At 40.3% G+C, this 25,143-nt stretch overlaps 3 protein-coding genes across 12 annotated transcripts; all 3 read right to left on the bottom strand.

The window, feature by feature from the left end:
• Window positions 1-4,388: 4,388 nt before the first annotated feature.
• Window positions 4,389-7,873, bottom strand: LOC147757969 (TAF6-like RNA polymerase II p300/CBP-associated factor-associated factor 65 kDa subunit 6L). Its single transcript, XM_022792417.2, has 2 exons — window positions 7,478-7,873; window positions 4,389-6,653 (listed from the first exon to the last, which is right to left on the bottom strand). Exon 2 carries the CDS (start codon window positions 6,554-6,556, stop codon window positions 4,895-4,897), a length of 1,662 nt encoding a protein of 553 aa, XP_022648152.1. The 5' UTR covers window positions 6,557-6,653; window positions 7,478-7,873; the 3' UTR covers window positions 4,389-4,894.
• A 1,845-nt stretch (window positions 7,874-9,718) lies between these two features.
• LOC111244886 (sodium-coupled monocarboxylate transporter 1-like) lies at window positions 9,719-17,739 on the bottom strand. 10 transcript variants are annotated; one of them, XM_022792415.2, is made up of 13 exons: window positions 16,988-17,731; window positions 14,904-14,972; window positions 14,607-14,726; window positions 14,208-14,362; window positions 13,748-13,888; window positions 13,333-13,462; window positions 12,897-12,982; window positions 12,608-12,723; window positions 12,062-12,216; window positions 11,693-11,895; window positions 10,991-11,088; window positions 10,645-10,772; window positions 9,719-10,104 (listed from the first exon to the last, which is right to left on the bottom strand). In XM_022792415.2, the coding sequence occupies exons 1-13, from the start codon at window positions 17,321-17,323 to the stop codon at window positions 10,021-10,023; spliced, it is 1,821 nt and encodes a 606-aa protein (XP_022648150.1). In that variant the 5' UTR covers window positions 17,324-17,731; the 3' UTR covers window positions 9,719-10,020. The 10 variants fall into 10 exon arrangements, with proteins under 10 accessions (XP_022648150.1, XP_086837676.1, XP_086837678.1 ...); XM_086981550.1 differs by having other exon boundaries at window positions 17,597-17,721; XM_086981552.1 differs by having other exon boundaries at window positions 14,208-14,298; window positions 17,597-17,720.
• A 1,156-nt stretch (window positions 17,740-18,895) lies between these two features.
• LOC111244887 (uncharacterized) lies at window positions 18,896-24,638 on the bottom strand. The gene is made up of 4 exons (XM_086981554.1): window positions 23,388-24,638; window positions 21,798-21,977; window positions 21,133-21,270; window positions 18,896-20,416 (listed from the first exon to the last, which is right to left on the bottom strand). The coding sequence occupies exons 1-4, from the start codon at window positions 24,196-24,198 to the stop codon at window positions 20,235-20,237; spliced, it is 1,311 nt and encodes a 436-aa protein (XP_086837680.1). The 5' UTR covers window positions 24,199-24,638; the 3' UTR covers window positions 18,896-20,234.
• Window positions 24,639-25,143: the final 505 nt, after the last annotated feature.

Below are 25,143 nucleotides of genomic sequence, written 5' to 3'. Positions count from 1 at the left end.
TTCCTTGTTAACTGTAAATTATGTTCTGCGTTTAAGTTCTTCGATACCTGCATCCGATAAAGCAAACGACTCTACAATTCCCAATTTCAAACGACCCAGTTTTGGGCTTCTTTATGACATTTTAGAATTGTTTTAAATGGGGGCTGAACATCGACTTCTATGTTTAATACGTGCGTCAGCTACGGAACATTTCGAGGAGACATGTGTATTTTCAATAAAATTGCGGTAACTGTAGTACAAAGTAAAAAAACGAGCTATACAAGCCCACAGCCACTCAGCACCGGTCCCCCCCCCCCCCTGCAAGCTAGCTTCCGCGATGTGCTAATTTCTCTTCCTAAACGTGACTGACTAATAATAACTAGCTAGAGAAAAATGCCCAAATAATAATCCTAGTGATAATAATCTTCATCTGCGATGTTGGTCGAAAAAGAACGAAAAGAGAAGGCCGACTGTTAAATTTACGTACAAATTACGATACAAGAGTATCCCCCACAACAGGTCAAGCCCAAATGATGGCTTTTTTATGTTTCAGACGCATGTATATTTAATATTGAAGTCAATGAAATTTCTTTTCAAAGAGAATTTAGAGCGAAATTGCGCAAAGCGTCGGCTTTGGTTCGAACTTTTAAGCACCTCGAGCCAGGCTGAAGAGTAGAAGTTCGCTCGTGTGCCTTGTACTGAACGCAGGCCTCATATCTCGCCTAAGTCACTGAACTAATCTGATCTCGATAGCCTTAAAGTTTCAAAATTTTAACTTTGTTTGCCAAAAAAAAACTCATATTAATGCTCGCAGATGCAAAACATAGTGACATAAAACGATAAAGTTCCTCTTGGACCCTATCAAACATGTCCATAAACGGTATCAGTCGTCATATTCACATAAGATAAGCTATCATTTTTTACCGTCATCAGTTAGGCGAAAAACGCTTGAAATGGCTATATTGATAGAAATATTGCATGCAGTTTTCGATAATTAAAGTTCTGCTTTGACTTTAACGCGTCTTATGACTGCTTAAGTATTGAGGTTTGGACTTTCTCAGACGAAAACCTTAGCTGCGCTGAATTCAGCTTTCACCTACTCATACACCTATTCTTCAGCTATCCATAAAGTGACTGAGATGAACTAATTCTCTCAAAGAATCATAACGGATACTTCTTATTGATTCTTACTATTAATGGTCATTCTAGGTCAAATTACTATCATTTGTTGTGCTTTTGGAATATAACAATCAGTGAACGATTCATGTGATTGATAGACCCTTAACGGCGGCGTTACGGTATAATTTATCAATTCAGTCCTTGTTCAACCACTTTCGAAATGGCTCGATTTCGTTGTGCTTCTGTAAAATTCCGCAAATAGAAACATGATTTCGTGTGGCTTTTTTGCAACCAGCTTTATTCAAATGATGATGCTTACGTTATCATGGCTACCCATGTGTCGATCTGGCTCAATATCTGCAAAAATTTAATCAGCTCCTTATCTACCATCCGCCACTACGAGGAATAGCCCTCACATCGAAATTTTCAGAACGAAAGCGACAGAACTATCTTTGAGCAGTTTCCTCTGATTCACGTACTGTACTTAAGCAGCACGAATTTGTTGCCAGTACGGACAGGATTTGTGCCTTGATCGCTCTAAAATTGTAAAGTATAGCGGATCTTTGGTAAAATTTCATTTATTTTTTAGGTATTCCGTTATCAGGAAGTCTAACAAACGGCATTTCAACAGTTTTTTTCTCTTTTTTTAAATCTTAGCTTTCCAAGTACATTAATAGTGACCCGATGCAATCCATCGTATGATCGAAAACAGGTGCTAGATGCCAGCTCTGTGCAAAGCTATCTAGAAGAGAAAGCAGTAGCACCGACAATGGAGTAAGCAAAAAATTACGTTAGCTTATGACGAATCGTATTATCTAATGATCCTGATACACGTAACTGTTTCATGTACTACTGCACCGGTGCCAATGGCTAATATTAGCAACATAAATGCCATGGCAGTTGAGTAAAAGTACTAATATCTTAGCTAAAATCAAAAACAACTTTTTTCAGATATTTGAAGCCTACAAATAGCTTAAATTTTCAGCTAAGGAAGTTCCTTGAAGTTAAAACATCCAATAAATGTTACTGATGCTTAGTGCAATCAAAACAACATTTGTTTCCTCCATTAGAACATCTTTCCTTTATTTCACACACAGCACATATTCGTCTCGGTGGCTAAGACGACTAAATCTCTATCTGTAAAAATGAGGACTTGCTTACGATGTGGTACTGCGCATGGAGTACACGTTTTATTTGAAATAAACCAAAGAAGATCAGTTGTTCCTTAATCTAGAATTAAATTTTAGTCTTGGATCCCAGCAACAATGTGATCATAGAGGCACCGTTTTAATCTCCGGTTCTCGGCATCCCTCTATTTCATGATACCTAGGTCGCACATAATACAGTGCTTTGCTTAGGAAGATGAAACAGGTTGCTAGTAGCCAGCTGCCCCATTCGACAGATAAGTAACGTTTCCTTCTAGCGCGCACTGGAAGAGAGTAGGGCCAATAATATAATATTTAATATTTCTATTACCTAACCTATTTTAAGACAACGTGAGTATTTGGAACGACATGATTGGCCCAGGCAAGCACGTTTTGAGAAGAGCACAGTTACAAGCCATTACCTAATTATAATACATGTCGACATAAATGGGAAGATTGCTGCCGAAACCTTTTGCTGTTGTTCCCCCAAATAATATAATGATGACGCGTCTATTAGTCAGTAGGAAAATTAACGTGGTGTTACTTTGAATCTAGGCATAAGCATGCTTAGAACATCTAGTAAACAATCGTGCAATAGCAAAAACGATGGAAATCATAACCAGTGCTCCTGTTAGATCTTCTAATTATATTGCATTGCTCGCTTGAAGAAGTCTCGCAGCATTGTTACACGTCGTACCGGGACCCACTACAGGAAGAAAATTGCTGGAAGTCAGCTATGAAAGACTGGTTAGAAACAGGTTAAAAAAACTTGCGAGGAGAAGTTTTTTCCTGGTTTTCGCTTTGTGAGTTTCTGGCATCGTGCTTGATATCGCCGGTTCGTCTCCGTGTAGAATAGTTGTTTTAGTCTTAAAAAATATATAATATCATTGCATCGCTCCCAAAAGCGAAGGAAATTGTTATGGATTTCTCACACTCTGTATTACTAGAGATCCTGCCAGTCAAATCCTTTATAAAATCCTACACAAAATTTCACACTAAATAAGCATTCTACCTCTCAAACGAACTAAAACAGTCGCAGTAACTGTTTTCATCGCAACATTTATCAGCAACACGTTGTACGCTAAACTGTAACACGTTTTCAATGTACGTTTATCGTCGTTACAGATTATATTTACTATACCGTGTGTCCACAATATCGCCATAATATGTTCTTGCGATACAGACCATCAATACGACAATTCTCGCATCTTTGTTGCAGTAGATTAGATTTTTATTATCGATGACCTCCACAGAATCAAAAAAGCCATCTCCGTTTGGAGACGGATTTTGTGGTAGAAACAACAGGAGAAACTCGTCGGAATATTTATGTGTCAACCTGACAAACCCGACGGAAATGAAATCATCAACTGACTCGTCGGGATCTAACGAACGTAAAACGAAGTGCGGTTTCCATGATCGCAGTAGAGATGACACGTCCTTAATGGCAATTACCACCGAGATGCACACTTTTACGGTTGGATAACTGACACAGCGCAGGCATCACAGTATACGTAGTCAATGTGTAGCTATTACGTATCGGCACGTACGTAAACGATCAGTACTGTAATTCTTTCTCCCGTCCCCCTGACCATAGCTCTGGTCAATGGTCGATTCCTACATGAAAATTGCTTTGCAGGATGCATGAAATAAAAATACGAGAAATTCGTATATTGCACGACCGACGGAAGGAAATTAATTAACAACGAGTGAATTTAATCTTTCTTGCTCATGTTCTGTGCGTGCAATACGATTGCGAACTTACCGTTACAAGTACTCCTGTCCCACCCAGATAACACTGCTACGATTACCATCATTTACTTCCTTTAAACGATGAAAAAAAATAACTTACGAACATGACAGGACGTAGATAGCTTACTCTAATTATACAGTAATATTACAAATTCAACTACATGCAAAAACAGCTCAAAGTGAGTCTCTGTGCCGAGTAACAAAACTTTCGTATAATAATTAAATGTATATAAGTCCAATGTGTTTACTCCGAACGCTATCCCAACACCTAACACACTTGGCACACACTGCGACACAATAACGAACGCGTCTAGTCAAATTGATGATATCAAACGCCAATTAATACCGCGAAACATAAAAAAAAACAATCGTATTCGGTGCAACGAAGAGCCTGGGTGAAAGCCATCACGCATGGAAAAAAAAGCAATGTAAATTTAATTTAACCATTGTTGTACATTTCTGAGCTATCATCTATAATACGATCCGTTATAGATTCCATATAGATATGTGTAATTATATGTATATATAATACAAATTATACATTTCCGTCACTGGTTGCATACAAATCGAAAATACTGTACAGCCTTACATCATCGTTATTTCATCGTTACTATCAGTAGAACTCTAATTGTGTATTGGTTTTATGTCTTTGTTGCGGAACTTCCGCCGCCACCCTCGTTGTCCGCTATAGTATTTTCAATACATCGCGTACGATAAATATTGGCAATATTACCAGTCTTCTAACAATCTTGCATGCTGAATTGGACGCGAGTTCTCTGCAGAGCCAGCCTCTCTGTTCGAACACTTTTCGCCATTTGTTGAGCTATTAAGTAAGAGTTTATGGTGCGGATTTTGTGAAAATCAGATTCGCAGGTCTGCGTCTTCACCGACAGAGATTCCGACTAGAGAACGAGTGCAACACAGGCAGATCGCATAATCGCCGACCACGATCTTCTTTCTCGGTTCATCATAAGCCTCTTATTCGGCGTTAGTCCATGTTGCTTGGCAACAATGGCGGCAAACTTCGCTCGCGTCTTGGCGTGCACCTCGTGAAGAGTCACCGGTTTCGGCCTTTCCATCGTGACAACTGGCTGGCCGTAGTTAAATCGGATGCGTTGTCCACACAGACGGCTCATCTCAAACGCTTCGTAAATACTCGAACATGGAGCGTTTGGCGATCGTTTTATCAGCTGTGATCTCAGTATGCTACTCGATGGTTTGAGACGTGGTTGCTTCTTTGGTGAGCCACTGTGAACAGTCTGGGTGGAATCTTCGTAGAATGACCCAAGCAATTGGTCGGAAGAGTTGTCGTTTTCAGCTAACGGCGAACTTCTGGCCGGTCTGAACAAGAATTCACCTATACTTAAAGGATGCAGCATTGCCGCGATACTCGGTCCAAGGTACTGTTCAATGGCTGAGTAGTCGACTTCGTAGCGTTCGTTGTGTAGAATGGCTGTCTGCGCCTGCACAATTTCCTGCCGAGCGAATTCATGAAGAAAGCCACGAGCAAGGCATGCTTTAGCAGATGCAGCAGGCAACTGCTCAAGCGGTTCGATAACAGCTATTAGTGCAGGTAGCTCTTTTAAGACCAGCCGTCCTTTTCCAAGAAGGCGAAGAGTGAATAGGGCCCCATACATTGCGTCGATATTGCCTGTCAAACAGTCGTTCATGCATCTAGCGGTGACCTCCTCCTCGAGACGATTTGTCGAATTCGAGTTCATCTCGACAAAGAACTGCATCACGTACGCCGCCTTCATTCGAAAAGTGAGCTCGTCTGTCGTTTCCGTCGCTTCCATTGCTAGTGACTCACGTAGACAGTAGTACAAGATTTGGAGACACGCCTGCAGTGAAGCGCTGCTGGTCATCAACAAATAGTCATTATTGACGAGAGCCTTAAACGCTCCAAGCAGCCTGAACATCCTTGGCGGGTCGTGATGATATTGCCGAAGTCCGACGCTGATCGAGTTCAATAACGAGGGTAGCAGAACGGCTAGATTCGGGTTTGAGGCAAGGTCGTCCATGATTAGCGCTGTCGCTTCATCGCTATCCGACATGATCGCCTGCACAGCCTGCTCAAGATACTCCGAGTGTACTGAGGTGAAGGCGTCCAATTTCCGCTGTCCTTCAGGATATTCGATTTCGACACCCGGTTGTGCCCGGCCATCGACAAGTGCCCATTGGCTGAGACAGGCTGGCAATACAGGTTCAACATCGAGATCTAACCGGACGTCCAATGCGTTTTCGACTTCAATACTTTTAAAAATTGGCACCGACATGTCGTCTATCTGAACGTAATCAGTCTGCTCAGTACTAGTTCGACATCCTAGGCCACACGATGGTCCGAAATTGCACCACTGTAGTGCTCGATCGATATCGTTTGGCGTAATTCGCCGACGACCAGAATGACGCATGTGTTGTGAGGCGTCGTGGGCAAGCTGCCGAAGTCGGAAGTTCAAGTCTTCGGTAAGAATTGTAAGAGCATCTGCGTCTAACGAAAGATCGAGTTGTTCGCTCCAGCGTTCCACCGAGGTGGTGCCCAGAAGGACGAACTGTTGGGGTTGCATCGTCGATAAGGCTACACCCGCCCAGAGGGTGTTACGACCTAAGGCGCGTTCTGTCGTATTTCATACGCATCAGGGCGTTTCCACTGTCAGTTTAATGCTAAAAATGATCAAATGTTAGAGCATACCCGTTAGCAAAGATACGACAGAAATAAATACATATTACCGGTAAATATTTATTGTAATTCCAGCTAGACAAATTAGGTGATAAATTAGGCCCAGCTAACCATAACAGCTAAGTACACAAAGCTGCAATGTACACATTTAATTGGGGATATTCAAATGATATGGCTCCCTAATGTCGTCAGGACATTATTCCACATTTCGACGCACACCAAAAAAACAGTGTCGACGTTTCTGCCAAAAGTATATTTCGGTTCTCTAAGACATCGGAATTTCATAATGTACTTAAAAAGTACATTAACATCTAGACGTATAGCCACACATTACCGTAGCGTACCAAAGGGTCCGATACTTCCTTCGAAATAAGAGGTACACGAACCGAATATTAAGGTCAAAGCTTGAGCAATTTTTAATTACTCCCTAGCCAGGCATATCGAGTGAAAAGGCACAAGACTGACGTATTGAGACTAAGATAACTTATAGTCATATAATAAGTGAATCAAACTTAATACAGAGGACACATAGTTAACATCTTAAAACAACTTTCACTGAGATTTACAAATCCGAACTTTAGATTTCCCAAAATCAATCTATGCAAAATTTGAGTTTTTGCTCCGTATTATTTCTACAAAGTTTTGCATGATTCTTTTCAACCAGAATGTATCTCACCCTATTCTCAAATCACTTGAATTGAACAAATAAGTAAAACTGGGCTAATTTAGCGAAAGTTAGCCGGCCCGATTTCGAATCCCTATCCCAACTAATAATTGGCTAAGTATGGACGGCCAAACTGAGTCTTACGCCATTGACAACGATCTTCTAATCATTCTAGTCGTTGTTTCACATCGGCACAAAGTTGCACTTTCTGTCATTCTTCACAATGCCACTCTAAGCTCAGTGCACAGAGACACAAAGATCAGCACTTCGTCTGGACTGAGCGACCCCGTCGCACCGGCACCGTGGCGCTCAATCGAACGCTCCTCTAACTTGTCTTTCTATCGCTGTCTGTATGTATCTGCTTGTGGATGGATCAACCCAAACAATTGCCGCTCCACTCTGCGGACACACTTCCCTGTAGCAGAATAATGTACATTTTTGGCGCAAAAACTCAAGGCAGCTAATTTTTATCTATAGAAATTCGTATTTAGCTCTCTTATAACAAGGTCATAGTGTTTATTATCTATAGCATTCGTCTTTTACCGTATCTATTACTAATGCTGACTAAGATTAATGTGTGTAATTAGTTTTGGTTGAGGCAGTAACTCGAAATACGTTTTCGAAATAATGCCGCGATCAATAAGAGTGAAGGAAATACCTGCTCATTGCTTCTAACGGACAACCCAACCAGTTGGTAAAGAGAACAGCTGTCAGCCGCGCGTGGACCCGCGCTTGGGAAAGCGGCATTTGGCCAGATAGATATTTACGAAAAATCGTACAATGTTTGTATTCATTAACAGGTTCATATATTAATTCCAGTTAAGAAAAAATGTTCAGAAAGGTCTAACGTTTTCGTCAAAATTTAGGAGGCACGCCAAAGGCGGGGAAGCTTTCAAACAACATATCTGCGAACTTCGTAAAATGAACATATTTTTTTCAATGTATAAATTTTATCATTATGGAAAACCCTTTCTGTCGCGATGACGATGAAGCAGCCTGTCCAACGCTTGCGATCTAAACTTGGATAATATGTACAACTAGATTTGATAGTACATCATTTACCGTTACCGTTGTCCAGACAACTGCAATTAAATAACAAATGCAATGTTCGTGAGTTTTGACAACGACCGTTTCCATACTTTGTCTATTTATACTCTGACTCGCCAATTGACGCTGCTGTCGATGCAATATTTAGCTTAATAGAAGCGCCAAATAAGCTTATAGAAGATAATCAGCCTCACTTTATTAAGTAGTCTTCGCTTGCAATGGCATAATTGATTAAGTAGTTACGCTTAATGCATATATATATATATCTATATATCTATATATATATATATATATATATATATATATATATATATATATATATATATACTGTATTATATTAATTTGCGTCATCGTACGGAGGCGATACCACAGTTAAATGTTTTGAGCATAAATCCGACCGAGCGTAACGGTTTCAGATACGTCAAAGGCCATCAAAACTGTGAGCAAATTTTTTTGCAGTCTTCAGTTTAAGCGTATCCGGAGCCTACAGTCAATATGTCGGCTCCCGATAATATCAGGACAGTTCATAGGACAGTAAAGCTGTCACTGACATCAAGGCTGAACATTAAGTATCTAAGTGAAAAGCGACTGAATAACTTCTTAATAAATAATGATTATTGCATAACACTAACTATTGCGTTAAAATTTAATTAGACATGTAATTTACCAATATATAGTTTTTATCAATCGCTGCCTATTACGTTTCAATGGTTCTCTAGCACTTTAGAGATACGTTCGGATAGGTCTTAAATACAGGCTGCCTTGACTATTCGAGTGTGGGCTTTGGACGCCCGCTTACACGTTGAGTTTGGAGCTCTTACTGCGTATGTTGGAGGTGACATCCCTCACCGCTGAAGAACCGCTTGGCGCCTCCTAATTCGTACCAATGTCAAAAACGTATTATTCGCATTCATTTGGACGTGGTCGTCTAATAACCTACGACTTTTGCCCCAAAACATGTGCAAATAACCATAACTTCGAAAATTTTGCCATGCTTTTAACAGCTGACTGAGATTAATGTTCCCGTGATGTCTCTATGTTTTACTGCATCCGAATTTCACAGCCGAGTTTCTTATTCGGTAGCAAGCTCAACTTTAATACATTGCAGTCGAAAATAGGCAATATACGGACTTGACGGTTGACTTAAGACTCTTTGACCTTTTCTAGTGCAATGCTAGCACCGTGATAAACGAAAAATTCTAGTTAGGTTTTAGTACAGTTCAAATAAAAGTGTTCAGGTAGACGTTCGCTTCAATGCCGAAGCGTCTGCAGTTCGATAATGATAATAGCATCCGAAATGAAAGTGGGGTTCGAGGAAAAGGAGGAAGGCTGGATGACTTCTGGACTTCAAAACAGATGTGAATTTTTATTATAGTTAAGAGGCGGCCGCACTATACATGGAGATATAAATTATAAATGTAGATTAATTTTTGTGTAGAACAAATATAGAAGAAAAACAATTGTTCCGTGAAGTAATGCTTGAGGTACTGTCATCAAATGAGTTAATTGCTCCTTTCATGCGTTTTTTTCACTTGCAGAATTAAGTATGTATAAATAATTTACGATATTAAATAACAATAGAAAACATAATTGCAACGGATATGGTCGGCTAGACGGTACGAGTTCGATGCTATCTCCTGTCAGTTCGTGACACAGCTGTTCTGAGAATTTTGAGTTTCCAATGAAATATCTTCATGAATCGCTTGAAGGTCTTTTGTTGGTTTCTGCAATGTAAACGACAGAGCAACATAAAATAATTATATAGCAAAGTACACTACACATATTGCTTTGAACAAGAAAACAGATTCGTGAAAACGAGTAGCTTAGCGCCCAGACACACAGTGAGCTACCGCCACATAAAACTTTGCCTTATTTACGTCAAGTCGGAAAAATACCGGGGTCCCAGCAGGCTCTTTTTCAATGTGTTTTGAACTTCTAAAGCGGCATTTTTAAAAGCAGGGCATTTGTAAAGTGACAGTGAATAGATCATTATGCGGTTAAGGATTTATACGTTGGCCGTACCTGAACTTGAAGTTAATATTTAGCCGTTACGATAGTTATTGCGACTTATAAAAGTTCATTTAGCAGAAATATTGCTTTGGACTTTATCGTAATTGGTTTCTGTATTCTCAGAATTGGTATCTAATATTTTCAGAAATAGAATTGTCTGCTTAGCTCTATCAATAACTGTGGAAGGCATCAAGCCTTAAAGGTGGCTTTGGTTGGTTCATGATATTGATTAACGTATTCCTAATCGTACTTACAGAGTCGGAAGACTGAAAGACAGAGCCAAGATAGCAGAAGATGTTGAGGCAAATCGGCGGGGTCCACGTGATAGTTCTGTAGCAGGTACGGTTAAACAAACCGCTGTCGATCTTTTGGCTATTGCCTCCTATAGAGAAAGAACGTGTTCAACTATTAAATCGACACACGTTTCATCCAATGACCACAGACGAAACTCACGAATTCACTGCATTCTAACTCTTGTCAGCACAAAGCAAATTGTGGGTTTACCCGATTCTAATCCAAACCACCTCAGGTGCCTGATACTTACACATTACGATTTCACAGTGACGGAAACAGCTGATTCGGTGTTTATGATTTACGTACCGGTGAAGATGCTCACGATAATAGCGATGGCAATCGTCAGTACTAAGCCGAAGGCTGGCATCACATATGGATGAATATAGTACAGATGTTGCAACCCTCTAAAATTGGCATAACAACATGATGAATATTGGCAGACGTTGCATGTGGGTACACAGGATAACCGTACACTGTCACAATGGGAACTTGGCCTTTCAGTTGTTTTCGGACGCCCTTCCATGGACTACCTAAATTTAATATTTATTTACTTCCTTTTTTTCTATAACAACTAGTTTTAATTTTAGCGAAGGCGCAATTGGTTCATTATATATTTGCTACACAGATGATGGGAACTTCTAGATACACATAAAAGTTTGCCTTATCCTTGTACCTAGCCGTATCCTTGTGATTTGAAGATACTTCTTCGTTCGGTGCTGTCAAGAACGATTTTTCTTCCCAGATTTGTTAAGATATTCGTACCACTAGAATAATATCACAATGAAATGAAGATATCTAGTCTTGATTGCAGTGAAAGCTACAAATGCTATTGACAAACAAACGAAATAGTTTAAACTGAACGCATACATATGTATGTTTAGGTTCATTTAACGTAGAGTTCCGCTTTTATCTTGGCCTGCTTGCTTTATTCTTATCGTTCTTGCATATTGTCAATAGTAATATTATTACGTATACAATGAAGTACCGTTTTTCTTATCAAATGCTTACTTAGGGTGTATTGTATCTAGAAGAGGCCTTGAGTAGAAAACAGTTGTGTTTTGGTCAACCGTGGATACCGCCGAATCGCTGGTTGTCCAGTTGCAAAATTCTGCGCTCACTAGAAGAACCGGGTATTTTAAGGGATTTAGCAGTTTACCAACGACACTCCATATACACACTGCGAGGGACACGGCAAAACCAATTGAAACGCCCTGAAAGCAGCGAAAATCATTAGGCATCGGCGCTTCGGAAAAACTTACCATTCACTTGAATGTTCACCACGTATCATCCAAACCAACTTGAACCTCGAAACTTTCTATGTTAGCCAACTACATGGCTGTAATGGTGGACAAAACCGAGTTCATGAAAACTACGTACCACAGTATTGACAAAAGGTAGCGTGACTCCGGCCAGATACACTGCGCATGCAGGCCCCGTAATCGCGGCTGCCATACCTAGCGAGGCTTGAAGGATGTTACCGATGTAGGCCGAGATAAAGCCAAAACCAATTGCCAATACACCAAGCCCCAAAGCTGCAAGATGAACGGCCCGCGGAAAGCATCAGCAAAGAGATTACTTTCACATTTACTTCCTAGATATATTTGTTAGGTGGAAAAATATTCGTGTACACACACTTAGACATGGCGCTGTCTGATTACATGTGGGTTGATTAAGTTGACAATGAATCGTGCATAACCCTTGTCTTCAACAAGAAAGTTGTTGATTAGAATTAAAAAAAAAAAAGGGACAATTATGCGCATAAAGACAGAGTCTGCTTATAAATAGACATACAATTTAAAATGAATTCACCATATACGGTTTCAAATGGGCAATTTTAAGCATGTGCAACGTTTCTCAGACCCAGCATACATTGCTACAAGTTTCCCGTTCAGAAACATATTGCTCCACTGATGCACTACTAACCGATACATTTAGTGAACAGTACTGCCCGTTTGGGACCGATATCGGGGGACAGTAGAGGGGCGAAGAAGTCCTCCCAGAGACACGCCGACATCGAGTTGAGACCAGAAGATAGCGTGCTTCAATACACCGAAAACAAATACGAACGCATATGCTAAGTAGAATCAGCTGTTCAAATCTTCGTTATCATAAGACGATCTGTCTAACTTGAAAACGTTGTGGTACGAGAAAATAGCGTTGCCTAACCATGTGGTAGCTATCGATGGCGAAACGAATGTCAGCTAAATGATACCTGAGCGAGCCCGCAAACACGGCAGCTACGAAGAGTCCACGAACTCCAGGGATATGGAATCGGTCTAACACAAAGTATGGCATTATCTGTTGGGAACGAAAAAACCAAAATAATTTTGTTCATCTGTGTTTAATCAGCGCTGCGACTTATAGGACACTACAAGCAGCTGTTCGCAATGTCTGCTAATAGGCTCAGATAAACATACGCATTGGGCTATGTATATAAAGTCCGAGTAAATATTAAACAACGGTCTTATTTGCAACTCGTCAATTGTAAAAAGACATTTGTGTAAGGGCAGTACCGCAGTGCATAAGAACAGGTCCAATAGAAGTGTCAACTATAATTGTACCTCTTTAATATTCATATATTGCAAACAAATATGTACAAATTCATACAGATAGGTATATAGACAAATATAGTTGAAATAGGACTGTACCTGATCAGCCATTCGTATAAGCCCGAGTTTTAAAGGATCACACCCGTGATAGAAAGCATAAATAGCCAACCCGCAAACAAACGCCTTTGACAACGTTAGAGCAACACCAATCATATTCAGATAAAGGGCTCTGAAAATCGTCGCATTTCAGCAAACGCGGATTAGCAATCTAACTTTGTACCTGTTGATGTTTGATCATTGTAGCAGAAGTACTTTTTTGGCATCTTTAGCTAAAACTCAGAATATAAAAAGCTGCTATTACTAAAGACAGTTATGCAGACCCTCCGACTGAATCCCAGACTGAAAAAATGCGGCCACAAAAGTTATCGCAGTATATATATATATATATATATATATATATCTATTCTATTGTATACTGTGTGAAGAAATATGCTAGAATGATAATAGAACTTACAATCGAGCCTTTTTCATCGTTGGCAGACTACAATACCGCTGAACCTGTTGCTGCGACATACCATTAGCAGAGAACCACAAAACTCCCATTCCGAGGAAACAGTTCCAGAACGAGTCCGCTGCATATGGGTCGACGCGAAAACTATGGCAGCATCACCCTTGTTAGTACGCAAGATTGTTGTCAATTCAAATCTAAAAGTGTTTCGAATGACATTTACAAATGAGGTGAAGATCAACTTCGTATGTATAGGGAAATCGCATTGTTGTGCCTATGTGTCACACGAAAACGCCGGCTTCACGAGGTAAAGAAAAAACTGTTTCCACTTTTCTCTGGCTGTCTAGATTCTATTGCCATATCTGTGAAAAATTTCGTAGTCGGTGCAATTCAGATTACTGGAAATTGTATGATCTGTGTTCCGTCTGTGTAAACGAGAAGGGTCTTCTGATCGAATAAAACTTACTTGGAGAAGTTAAGCCGCCCTGCCTCGTTGGTCTTCCGGTAGACCTCGTCGATTCCGCCAACGTCGTATACGGCCTTGACGAGCACCATCGCTAATGCAAAAAACATTAGGCTCATTTGGAAAACGTCGCTCCACACAACGGCTTTCATACCACCCTGGGCAATTCAGACAGACGGAACAAATAACCTCTTCGAAGCGTTCATGAGCGCTGTTTCTGACTGTGACACCATTAATACGAATAATCTAAAACCGGCCTGCTTACAATTACGCCGAATGTTAAACAGTTCCGTCTCAAGTGAACAATTGTCAAAACGTATCGAAAGTCTTTTTACACCTTAAATTAGAAACAGTATTGGAAGCAGCAGAAAAATTCGAAGTAGACCGTTAAAATGAACGTACGATTGTTGTGTAGAATGTGCAAATAAGTCCAACGGAAACCATTGAGACTGGAACGGAGATTCCTGTAGTAGCCTCGATAGCTATAGAGGGCGCATATAACTGTACACCTAAATAAATAATCTAAGAAAATGAGTACAAAGAGGTATTTGTTTTTGCTGTGCAATTTGGTAGCACAGCATGTACCACGACAATACCTAGACCGTAGGCAAAACGGTTCGGTATAAATGTACACTGCAAGCAAGCTGGTCGTCGGTTAATGGCTTTGTTAGCTTCAAACAAAGTGATTGTACAACTTACACAAGATAGGGCGGTTGCCCCGGAGATAGCCCTTCGTAGAATCGGAGTGTGGAACCGTCTTTCAAGATACTGGAGGAGGCGCGCCGATGCAGTTTGATTAAAAATGTTGTTCAACTTAAGCTTATTTAGAATGTAAATGTGGAGTATCATATGTGAAGTGGACGCTCTGAATGCAAATCCTTAAATAAAGCACACTTTATCTTGTAGCTGCACGATGTAAGCTGATTAGTGGATCGCTTCCACTTTAAAAATAGTCATACTGTTCTTCAAATACGCAGATCCAGATATGACAGTCGAAGTGAATTTCAATCTATTTGTAGCACTGTCTAATATAAAAATAAATACGTGGTAGAAAAATGTTCGAAGTTGGGGAACAAGATCGAAATCTTCTCACAGACGAAATGTCGGCCTCTTTTCTTTGTTCACCTTCATACAAACAAAGAGAGAGTTCAGCCAATCGTTCGCTACATAAACAATTCAATTGATTTATAGGCGTCGATGTTTCAAACGCCTAATGGCTATTTTTCCTGCGGTCTGTTGTCTTAGATACAAAAAAAGCCGGCATCACTAAAGTATCACGGTGTAGCAGAGTGTCTTGCCAACGAAACGCGTGGAGTGAACCGTTGTGAAAGACGATCTTTGTACGGATTAAGCCGTTACACGCTGCCGTAACTGGCTCGCGAAGGTCAATAACCCCGGCGTGTTATCAAACAGGTGCCCGTATGTTTTTCAACTAGTGATATTGATAGTAGTAGTAATAACAGACTTTCATCTCCCAGATTTAAGAGACACCGTGAGAAAGCCAATATACTTTAGTCGTTCAGCTCCAAACCCTAAAGGATAGCTACATACAATGCCCTTTGGTCCTAAAAGCGGATGAACGGGTACAGTAGCTGGGCCTGCTTTGTCGTCCTTTCAAGAGTGAGTATGCAGGTTTTACTCACGTAACAAGCTCGTCTTATTAACGTTAATATTAAAAGAAATGCATTTGTTCAACGAAGTAATCTATGAATAGGGTAGGCACAAATGTAAGTAAAAGTTCATATTTCCGGAGATCCAATACAACAGCATGCAGTAAGCTTCTGCACTGATCCACGCATCGATACTAACGCCGTTTGATAGAGACACGTACCGGTACTGCACACGGTGAACACGACAGAAACGATTTTGGCGGCACTTCAACCTGTTTGCGATACTGAAGATGTGTTTGGTTTGGTTTGGTGTGGTCTGAGACATGTTTGGTGGGATTTTTGCACTACCACCTCTATTACAATTGATATTTTCCAAGCTTTGTTGTGGGCCTGACTGTGGGGATCTCTTTGGTAACAGCGACCATGCCGTAAAAGGGCTAATAAACAATATTTGTATAGTAAGAACTAGATGGTTACAACTAACCCTAAGACGGGTCTATACATGACCAATGCGTAAATATGGGTCCTTTGTGAAAAGATTTTGGGTTAAGCAATGAATCACATTCCCCGAAACAGTAAAAGAAATAAGGGTCGAATAAAGCAATGGGTTTATGGCGTATAATGACAGAATGGGACGTCTGCACATCTGAACGCGCGAATGAAAAGTCTTTACTCGAGAGAACCTATCAAGTTAATCCAGGACTTCAATACAGGATATGTGCCAAAAAAACAATCAACTATAGTTATGCATACTGTAAGATAGCGTCACTTAGTAAAACCTTGAAAACAAGAACAGATTATGCAATATGTTTGTAGTATATAATGCAAAGTGATGCGTAAAACTTAGAAACTTCTACTCGGTTCCTAATAGCAAAAAGTTGGATTGACAGCTAGGAATGACGCCGCTCTAGAGATTTTATAAAGTGGTATCCTCCAATAGTTAGATCAGATTTGTGCGTCCGGTGACAGAAATGTCGTTAACAAATATACGTCTTACGTGTCATTACATTTTAGAAAAAGTTATTATACAATAGCATACAGCAGCTGACCGTTTCGAGCGTCGTCTTAAGGATTTGCTCGTTTATAGCTTTCTAAAAGCTTATAAAAGTAAGAGCTTGTATATGAACCGTACGTAATAAGTAGATATATTTAGTGAGTTCCTTATTATCATACCGTATGCATGCTAATAAGCTGTAGTCGATAGAATACGGGTACCATGATTTCGCCTGCACAAATCGTAGCCAGAATTGAACTAAATACCGATATACTAATCGAAGCTCCGCGCATATAAACCTCGGCGGGATAGCCAAGCACCGTTATGGCTGATAGGAAGCTAGCCATCAGCGAAAGACAAACTGGTATAACTCCCAACTGTCGGGAACCCAGAAAATGTTCGGTTTTGTTCTGTTGATGTCGGTCCTTGTAGGTGAAAAACAATCCGATCAGAGAAGGTAACACAAATGAACCTACAAGTACAGCATAATCCAGGATATGAAAGGAAGCAGACATTTTGTCCAGATCCAACAGGCGGATACGAATTAATTAAAGCAAACTTATAGAGATACCGGCTTGGCACTGCTTTTGCTAAACTCCTATCGACGCGGATTTTGTCGCAATGTTGAGCTTCAGTGCAACCCTGAAGATCTCAATACGCTATCCTGTGTCAGTCCTTCTTTGTTATCCGTCCCTTCGAAACGCCTTTCAGCTGGTACAGGTAGTTTGTGGCGCGCTCTTTGGCCTTTATTGAAGGAACTTCAATATTTAGGGCCGTGCTGTACCTACCAGCAGTAAATTGACACACTGCGTAAGTGAACCGCTAGTGAATCACATACACTCGCAGCCTGGACTACGTATTCAGAATTTTTCTAAGCCTTCGATCTCCTTTTGCCAGCACAGCCATTTGTAGTTTCCGGAGATTCAATGAAGTGACCCTTTCTCACCAGGAATCAGCCTGCTTTGCTATCAATCGCAGCGCCCTTGAACGCTTCAACCTGTTTTCTTCGATATCTGGTATAGTTGACTTCTCTAATGGTGCAGTCTACAACGACGTCGACGCTCGGTGCCTCCCGGCCGGCTAGAGTGGCATCAGCAGAATACAATCACCTGCTGCAGCTCCCGGAGGGTGACGGTTAGCAGAGTACTTGTCTGATTCTGTATGATATATGCGCGCATAGGGTCGCGTCGATTTGTATGTGTGTCCAGGAATGATCGACGCAGTTCAGCAACACCGGTAACATCACTAGCTTTACCATAGTGCAAAAGATCACGGGGATCTAGTGCAGCTGAAGCTTGAAAAAGTAACTACGGCTACGATGACGAAATGATGTCGAATGCAAGAAGCATAGATCGTAAACGCTTCAGTCGACAGATGTAATCAGGTATCGACTGATGCGGCTAGTCTGGCGAAGTCGATGGCATCGCATCGAAGTTGTGAAAAAAACAGATACAAAACAGAGATTTATTGTGATTTTATATTTCACGGTGTCTCATTAACTGCTGACCAACCGCAGTCTCGTGTCGATGAAATGGACTGGAGCTTGATAAGCGGAACAAATACACGTTAACGCTTCACTGATCTTCAAGCGTAGGATAAACTTATGTTTATCCAACGATCAGATATAAATTAACATATTACATCCGATGATGGAACGATGTCCTAGAGTGAATTATCCTTTACATGAGTGGTGAAAAAGAGCTCTATTCAAATTTGATCACGCTAGAGCGAGGCGGTAGATGTTTTCTGCAATTCCAGAATAATATGATCCACTTTGTCGGATCCTGATTAGGTGCGATTCATTCTTAAAAGCACCCGAAGTATGGCCTCGAGTCCATAAAACAAGTCGGCGATTCAATTCTTCTAGCTTAACTGCAAAATCTGTTTACATATTTGTAATATCATATATATCACAATAGTACTGAACGTAGAGTCATCCATAACCAGGCAGTATTGCACGATTTTTTCTGAATTCTTCCGCATTAGAGTTTAAATAAGAAACTAGCTGAATTTGCGAGGCTACCGTTCAAATCTGCGCCAAAAGTTCAAAACTTTGCCGTAACATATATTATTAGGAAACACACGAATTTAACTTGTACACGAGAAGTAGCACTTTATCGCGACCGTTATCTCTTAGAACAAGATACAAGACAATAGAAGCTGTTCATTGCCACAACGCAATAGACTGCTCCTTCGCTCAGCCATAGCTTCTCACCGAACAGACAAGCACAATAAGAAGCGTCGCCATAAAGTCAAAATAAAGTCGATTTGTTTGTTTTTCGCTTATATTAATCAATTACATATACAAGTCAATATATTCGATCCAAATCAATGCGCATTCAATCCAATGTACAATCGAAGTTCATCATTCAGTGAAAATAGATAACAACACGAACAATAAAGCAAATATGCATGGATTATTGTTGCTATGCAGTATCTGCTACTGTTGTTATACAATTGCTAACGAAGAGCTTGTTGTCGCTGTTCTGTGCTTATACCCGACTAAAATATAGAATAAGGTCGAGTACTTAGTCGTAGTAATCGGCCAGTTATTTCTGAGTTGTCGAGAAACGAATGACAGCGGCACTATATATATATATATATGAAAACATGCAGGTTTCTAATATTGGGCTTCGCTGGTCATTTCGGGGCGATAAGCATTATCCGTCATTATATTTTTATCAGCTACCAGGATCTCTGCTTGTTGCTGGACGTCATTTGGCCACTTTTTGGAGTATAGATATATCAGGAGTCTCTAAAAATCACTAAGCGTAATTCATAGCTAAAAATAGGAGAAAAAAACGCAGTTTTTCATACGAGACACGCGATAGTTCATGACATTAAGATTGTTTTTGTCAACATCGATCAGTTGTTAAATATCCGAATTAATATACATTGCATGTATAATGTCGTTTCATTGTCCTTGCGCACACTTTCAACGAAGGTAACTACTATGGGTCAACTAAGGTATCCCGCTTTTATTTACAGGGAACAATAATGATGGCTGTCTAAATCTACATGTATAAAGATAAATTTTTATATAAATCAGAAAAATTTTAATATATTTAATGGATAAAATTTTACTAATAGAGCCACTAGCTAACGAATTGAAGAAGACGACGACGGTTTCTTCTCTAGTACAACTAACTGCAAAAACGTCAACCGTTTGTGGTCATGAATTAGATTTACCTATTCAAACGATAAGGAAAGAGATCATAACGGCAGCACGCTATATACTTGCCTATCTATCTATAAAACTCGTATGTAGTAGAATTGTTTGGAAATAACTATCGGGGTAGCCGTGAAAGTGGCTATAGAAGTGCTATGGAATTTCTTGCGCTGCTTGTACTGCAATAAGTTTGAGATTAGTCAATAGGTGCTTAAACTGAAGCACGCGAAGACGGAATAGAGAGAATGGCCCGAAAATTATTCCATCCAATTGCGAACTACAAGGAAAGTGACGACTAGGGAAATCGCGATAAAGACTACGGCAAGGAACAAAAGGATGGTAGCCATCGTTGGGTCGAAAGGTGTCCTTCGAGATCGCAGCAGAGCTGAAAGGATCTTTCTGGCGTTGTCGTGTGGTACCACTTTGAGCTGGCATCGATCTGCATAAAAATTGCCACAGGAAAAGTTATAGTCGAACAAGACGATTAGATGCAATGAATACATCCATTTATTCACCTGTACTCTTAATAGTTAAGTAGTCTATAAATACATGTCGACGGCACAATCCGAGGAAGTCTATAAGGCCATTGAAAATATTGTGCTTTATAGAAAAGCTAAAGCAACTAATTCGAGATCAATGGCGATCCCATACGTAAAAAGCAGAAAGCTGTTCGTACGTTACTGTCTTCTAGAGACGGCTATGTCGGCTAGAGTTCTGTCGTAGAGGTCGGTCTTGAATGGAATTTAGTGGTGGTAAAAAGTAACGCAATGACAATTCAGATGAATTCAAGGGTGCGGCTGGGTACAGCACGACAGAAACTCATAACCGATTCTTTTAGAAGCCCTATTAAGAAGCAGCGGAAGCTTTTATGTAGATGCGAATTCGGAAACAAGTTACTAGTCTGACATTAGTTAAGCTTGGAGTTCTGTAATATACATTCTGTAATACTATGGATGTACCGCCCTCTTTTGGACAAAGTTATGCCATGGCCCGATGAAATTAGGGCAGTATCGAATGCAAAAATGGCAAGTTTCTATTTGATACAATTTAAGTTACGCTAGTTGCAAATTTTTGCCGGGCCTTCAACAACTAGAAATCATTCACAGTTACTATCCAAGTACAATGAGTAACTAATAGGTTATAGTAAATACGCACCTTGATGCACACAGACGTTTAAGTCACCATTAAGCTTAATTACCGTACAGGTTATGTTTAAGTTGTGCTTGTAATTTGTATCGAGATCACCTCTAGGCGAGTGGCACTGCCAATCCAAGGATTCGAAAAAAGTAATTTCTGAAATAACAACATTTGACGTTATGTTCATTTGGTCACATGTTTAACATCCTGGAAGTTAGATTTCTGTATTCCGTAAGAACATGTGTATGTGAAAGCTGATCTCACAACTTAGCTTTAGAGAACTTGAACAACAACTTGAATAGTATTAGACGCACAACATATTGGAAAAGTGAAACAGTTCGGTGCAACTCTTTATTTATGGATGAAGTGAAGTAATTGTTCAAGCAGTGCTAAAAGAATGACATGTGATTAACGGGCCTTCTGCTAGTAAACGATGCGGTCTAGCTACTATTTAAGAAAATAGCTTTACTACATGATGTTTCGTAAAACACTGGGATACGGCGAATGAACCAACCGTATAAACCAATATGGAACTAAACCGTAAATCCTTTATTTATAAAATCAAAGCTTCACATGAGCTTTATCGAATTTTGAGAGATTACACGGAATTATAAATTATCGGATTTAAATAATGAACGGTACCTATGTAAGCTAGACACAGATTGGTTGCAAGGCTTACTAACCCTCAGCTCGTGGTGGCTTCGTTTCATAGCTCCGCCTGGGCACCCTGCAAGTGATTGAATTTATCTTAAACTTGCCACAACCCCAACATTTTTGTTTTTTGATCTTGCCAGTCGATGATACCTCACGTATTAACGCGGGAAACGTCATGATTGTCTCAACCGTACTCCGCAGGGACGTTCCTGAGCAGTAAACATATATTAATTAACATAAAAATGCTTTTACTCACCATATTTATGCAACGATGATATATAGATATATCCTGTAACTGGGCAATTGCAGAATTGGTGCTCGACGATGACAGGACGAGAGAGCGCCTTCAGTGATATAGTCGCCTTAATACTATCTATCTGTTTTCTAAGAGAAATAAACGTTGATGACATTGAATGACCCATTCGATCAAAAGCGCGAAACGTTGTGTAGATTTTTAACAAAATCTCAGTAATCTACAATCTAATCAGTAATCTAAAATAGATAAAGCGATTGTCCTTTCTATTCTATACAATATATAATGGTTTCCATTTTCGTGTGTCTAGAATAGTTGAAAGGAGGTACCTGAAACTTATGGTGGATGGTACGCTGACTCATTGTGCGTTGTGACTAACAGCGCATATACGCATACATATACTTCATTTGAAAAAAATATTTTCATATGCCAGTTTCCAATTAAATCGTGTTTTAAAGTTTTTTTTTTCTTCGTAGCTTAGGGTTACTGATTTCGGCCTCACCCCTAAAGATAAACTATGGATCACGTGCGGCGAAAATGTGCATGAAACGTTTTAAGATAGCGAACAATTGTAAAGCAATTAATTCTTGATTGATTTCAAACAGAACTAGCTTTTGATTTCAGCTCAGCAAACTATTTTACCTTAACAAGTTTAGCATGTAACTTGACAAACGTTGGAACCAGGTAAATTTGCTAGCGTCTAATCTTAAGAAGCGACTATCACGGCATCGAGGGAACAATTTCAGCTGGCAGTCAGGCCGACCTTTTGTGTCAGTATGAAACTGAAAGTATGTTTTATAGAACTGGACCTGTAAACAATGAGATCCTCACGGAAGTTGTTCAATAACATTGGCCTATTGAAAGGATAAGCTGGTTTAATAGGATAACTACGTCGCCTGATAGTTCATAAATTCACTTGCTATACTTTTCGCGAAAAACTAGCTAAAAATAACACATTAAAATATACTTATGAGTAGTTCTCTGACGCGTACAGTGAGAGGTTTGTTGAAATTTATGAATACGTGATCAAGTCTTTCATCACGGCTGCCCTTAAGAATAGATTTTCTTTATCATTCTGACACTAAACAACTGCAGGGTCTAATAAACATGTTACACATGTAACCGTCAGAGACTGAGATCTATATAAACCTACACACAATGTCATAGAGCCGTGCTTAGATTCGTCCCACATCGACAACGTGCAGTTCTTCAGGTCCACTCTATCCGTAAGTAGACGCCAGGGTCGAAAACAATAGTTACTATTAAATAGGGGACTTTTATCTTTATCAATCGTATATAACGCGCCCAGTTACTAAATCATGTTATCACTGGCTACATGGAACTATATTAGAAAGTAGATTCTTACCGCCGCAGCAGTACAATGATCTATTGACACGTTGATCAACATCAAGTCTAACGGCAGTTTCAAACCAAATACGGGTCGAGGCATTATTCTTTGACGTCCTTTGATCCTTTCCGTAAAGGTTTCCCACTACCGGGTTTCTCGTATAGGCCTCAACAGCCGAATACGCATCCTTGTTGGCGGTAGTAATCCTTCTAGTGTTATGAGTAGTCACATCTACAGCGGTACTGTCACTTAATGCAGGGGTGTTGAACACAGTCACCGTCTGTTTATCTTTCCAATCAGTCGAGGTATTTTCCACAGAAGGCGTAGCTATCGAACTTCCCGTTATCGAATTTTCGGTTTTCGTTTCAACAGCTAAATCCTTTTCCGAGTTGGACGCAGTAGCTTTTGACCGTAAATCGCCAGCTTTTTCCGGGAAGGCATTGTCACCTGCTTCAGGCACAACGATGATAGAGTTCTGTTCAGGCTTCTGATTAGCTTGAATGTCTGACAATGATTCCGTAGTCATAATATGTATGCCAGCTGCATCACGATTACCTTCAGCTAACCCCGAACCTTGCAATTGCTCAAAATCTGACTTATCTTCACCTGCCAGATCATCATAGTTCTCCTCACGTCGATCTTGTATCTTTGTTTTTGGAGGAGCAAGAGTGTCCATTGTCACAACATCAACACCTACATCAGCACCGTTTCCCGCGTCATCTAAGATCCTGACGGTAACATGCTTCGACTGTACCTGATCATATCCCTTCGATGATTGGAAACCACCCAGAATCAGCATCACCCCAAACAACATTATAAGGCACACCATTATTGATCTAGCACAGACCGACAGCTAACTGATTTGATGGGGACATTCAATTAAAGCAACAGCTAAGGGCAGCGGTCGCCGCGGTATTCTATGTTCGCCCTCTTCTCAGGGATAGACTCTACGTTCAGCAGCGGATTAATAGCAGATCTTGTTGGCTGCGACCCGACGTCTGCTTATTCTAGAACGTAATATACATATATATATATATATCAATACGTGTGGCTCAAGAAGACAGCTAACGAGCTGAGTTGCCCGGCGAAGAGATGCTGGTCATGAGCATATGTGATGGCCTTTGCGGTTTGCGGCCGGATACATCAGATAAACTTTAGCGTACGTCCGTGAGTGGTTCGTTGAATAACGGAGGAAAAAACAGAGTGAGCAGACAGTAAAGCGATGCGCAACGCCGGTAGTGAGGGCATTTAACGCGACGCCCCTAAAGCGAAGCAGGAGTATCGTAGTTGATTAAATAAACACCTTCAAGTATATGATGAACGCAAAATACGCTCTACGCTTGAAGAATTTTACGTAGGCAAAAAAGATCAACTGTATCTTTTATATAGTAGGAGAGTTCCATTTTAGGGAAAGAACTGTCTGAAAGTGAATACGAGGAGTGTGGCTTTTCTGAAGAATAACGCGACCATATACAGACCGCAATTCTCTAATTTGAGTGCAGCACTTCATGCAGACTTCATGCATAAGTGTAGTACGGTTGGGCCACCACCTGTTTGCACCGTTTCAGGTTAGCTATATTGTCTGAAGGCCAGTCTGCAACTGAATAACGGGGTAAATGCAACCGCAGGTCGTCTTAGCCGAAATTCTGTCACCGTTTATGTTAATTCGGCTCTCTAAGCCACTAGTGGTCTGCAGTGTATTATTATCGTAACACTAAATGTTTGGGTGTCATTTTTATCTGTTCGAACCAAGATTGCCAGGTCTTTCAAGTAG

Source organism: Varroa destructor, unplaced genomic scaffold, assembly GCF_002443255.2.
Source record: "Varroa destructor unplaced genomic scaffold, Vdes_3.0 BEIS01000002.1, whole genome shotgun sequence".
Classification (NCBI taxonomy): Eukaryota; Metazoa; Arthropoda; class Arachnida; order Mesostigmata; family Varroidae; genus Varroa; species Varroa destructor.
This window is presented reverse-complemented; position numbering and strand designations above follow the sequence as displayed.